The 2,607-nt window shown below is 50.6% G+C and overlaps 1 protein-coding gene across 1 annotated transcript; it reads left to right on the top strand.

Annotated features, from left to right (window-relative positions):
• The first annotated feature begins 682 nt into the window (after positions 1–682).
• LOC134151772 (4-galactosyl-N-acetylglucosaminide 3-alpha-L-fucosyltransferase FUT6-like) lies at positions 683–2,101 on the top strand. Its single transcript, XM_062596598.1, has 2 exons — positions 683–1,761; positions 2,050–2,101. Exons 1-2 carry the CDS (start codon positions 683–685, stop codon positions 2,099–2,101), a joined length of 1,131 nt encoding a protein of 376 aa, XP_062452582.1.
• The last annotated feature ends 506 nt before the right edge of the window (positions 2,102–2,607 follow it).

The following is a 2,607-nucleotide window of genomic DNA, read 5'->3' as shown; positions in this document are numbered from 1 at the left end:
CTCTCCTCCCTTCTCTACTTTTCCTTTTTTTCTCGTCCGCTTCGGTGCTGCCCTCCACAGTGTGCTTTCTCATTGGAACTAAACCTCAAGGTGGGTTGCAACAGTTCTTTCTTTTTCGATAGCTATTTTATGAGGAATCTTGCTTGAGGTTGTGGGATGAAGGCAGCCAGCTCAGCAGGAAGAGAGTCTGCAAGCTTCTGTTCTCACCTCTGAGCGCAGGCAGACATTGTTTCTTTCTCTGTTTTCATATTACATCCATTCGCTGTTTGCTTAGATCTCCAAATAACTGAACATGTTATTTTATGGTTGTGAGGAACTCCGAACTGGCTGTTTGCAGCATTTCTATGGGGAAAATGAGTGTTGGCTTTTCTCAAAACCAGATAGCAAAAAGGGCTGATAAAAAAAGGCAGTGGGAGATGATGGAACAAAGTCTGGGTCTTTGGATGAGCTACTGTGCCCTGTGGCTGAGTGTGTGTTATAAGTATCTTGTGTATGGAGCTCCTTAGGAGGTGACGTTTCCTTTTGCAGACAGGGAGGAGGCCGGTGGCCGGGAGTTCTTCCCAATGTCCCTCGAACCTCCGTGCGTACTTTGAGTACCTTGTATACCCAGACCCGCTTCTCTGCAGTGGTCAGTGTGCAGTCATGAGTCATTTCCCTGTCTGTGGTGTCTGCAGATTCACTTATGGAGCTGATGGAAGGGAAGAAGACCTCCTGCAAGAAACTCCTCACTTTCATGCTCTCCAGCTTCATATTTAGCTTCTGTCTCTTTATTTCTTTTCGTCAGTTTGGGACTCCGGAGCCACAGCATGATAGTTCCCATCTTTCTACAGAAATAGCCCCTGCTGAAAATACCAGTACCCCACCAGGGAGAATGCATAAGCTGACAATTTTGCTGTGGACCTGGCCCTTTGGGCAGCGCTTTAATTTCAGAAGTTGCTTGGAGTTCTACAGCACTCCAGACTGCCACTTTACTGTCAATCGCAGCTGGTACCATAAGGCCAATGCTGTGATTGTGCATCACAGGGATGTGTCTTGGAACACAAAGCAACTGGTCCGGGCCACCAGAATCCCTTCCCAGCGCTGGATCTGGTTCAACCTGGAGTCCCCCAGTCACTCAGCCAACTTGGGCGCCATGAACAACATCTTCAACCTGACCATGTCCTACCGGAGGGACTCAGACATCTTCAGCCCCTACGGGGAGCTGCAGCTCCTCCGCCAGCCACAGCCCTTCAGCATCCCACCCAAGGCCAAACTGGTGGCGTGGGTGGTCAGCAACTGGCGGGCAGACTCTCACCGGGTGAAGTACTACCAGCAGCTGAAGCAGCACATTGCTGTGGACGTCTACGGCCAGCATCACCGGCCCCTGGCCCAGGACCAGCTCCTGTCCACCGTGGCCCAGTATAAGTTCTACCTGGCCTTTGAGAACTCGCAGCATGAAGACTACATTACCGAGAAGGTCTGGAGGAATGCCTTGAGTGCTGGCACTGTTCCCGTTGTCCTCGGGCCACCTCGGCACAACTACGAGCGCTTTCTGCCCCCTGATGCCTTCATCCATGTTGACGACTTCCCCAGTGCCCAGGACCTGGCGCAATACCTCCAGGACCTGAATGAGGATGCTGAGAGATACCAGCGCTACTTCCAGTGGCGGCAATGGCTGAAGCCTGTGGTCACAGCCGGCTGGGCCACCCACCTCTGTAGAGCCTGTCAGTTCCTGCAGACGATGGAGTCCCGGTACCAGGTGGTGCCCAAGCTGTCTGAGTGGTTTGTGTAACTGCTGTTTGCTCAGTTCTCAACTGCATATTGATCTTGTTGGACTTGGGGTGGGTTGTAGTTTCACAGGATGATTGAACTTGGTGAAAATGGAGGGACAACAGGAGCTTTGAAATCAACAGGGACAGGGAAACAATTAGGTTTTTATACGCCTTTCTTTTATGGCATAATAGACTACCAGAGAGAATAGTACACTGGGTTTTTTTCTGTTGTTGATCAGGTTTTGCAGGCTGCAGCCTGGCTTTTGGAGAAACTCATTGCAAAATGCTCTTTTTGTTTCTTTAATTCATTGCAAACAATTCTGGATCACTCCATATGTTGGAGAGTATAAACAAATTGTTGGGAGGGTAGGTGGAATAAGAATATGTGTCATAAGTCTGCTTCAGGGACTTTGTACTCTGCAAGGCTGTGGCTGGAAGGGTTGGCCAGGCCATGAGGCAACCTGCTGCTGATGGAAGGACCGGTCTTGCCCCTTCCTGCTTTACCTCCCAGCCCCACCACCCCACTTCTGCCCTTGCTCTGTCCCTGACCCTCCTTTGACCATCTTTGGGGTGCCGCAGCAGGGTGCTAAACAGGCAAGAAACTCTTCACTTTGTTTTGCTAGGCTAGGTTTTGCCTGTGTTGGTGAGACACGATCGGTTCGAGGAAGGGTATCCCGTGGCATGAGAACTTCCGACTTCCAACTTCAGTGTTGCAGGTCCGGTGTTGCAAAAAATATGCCGAAGGACTGGCCCTTATTCAGCTTTCTCCTGTATTCCTGTAAACTGCTTCTTCTCCAGGTTGAGGAGCCCCGTCTCACTGAATTGTTTTCCCCGTGCAGCCTTTCCATACCTTCTG

This window comes from Rhea pennata, chromosome 27, assembly GCF_028389875.1.
Source record: "Rhea pennata isolate bPtePen1 chromosome 27, bPtePen1.pri, whole genome shotgun sequence".
NCBI lineage: Eukaryota > Metazoa > Chordata > Aves > Rheiformes > Rheidae > Rhea > Rhea pennata.
This window is presented reverse-complemented; position numbering and strand designations above follow the sequence as displayed.

What these genes read in the sequence shown, in the direction of transcription:
- LOC134151772 (XM_062596598.1), top strand. Translation starts at nt 683, where the DNA reads ATGGAGCTGATGGAAGGGAAGAAGACCTCCTGCAAGAAACTCCTCACT. An exon ending in GTGCCCAAGCTGTCTGAGTG is followed by an intron (nt 1,762 to 2,049) that starts GTTTGTGTAACT and finishes CTCTTTTTGTTT; the next exon opens with CTTTAATTCATTGCAAACAA.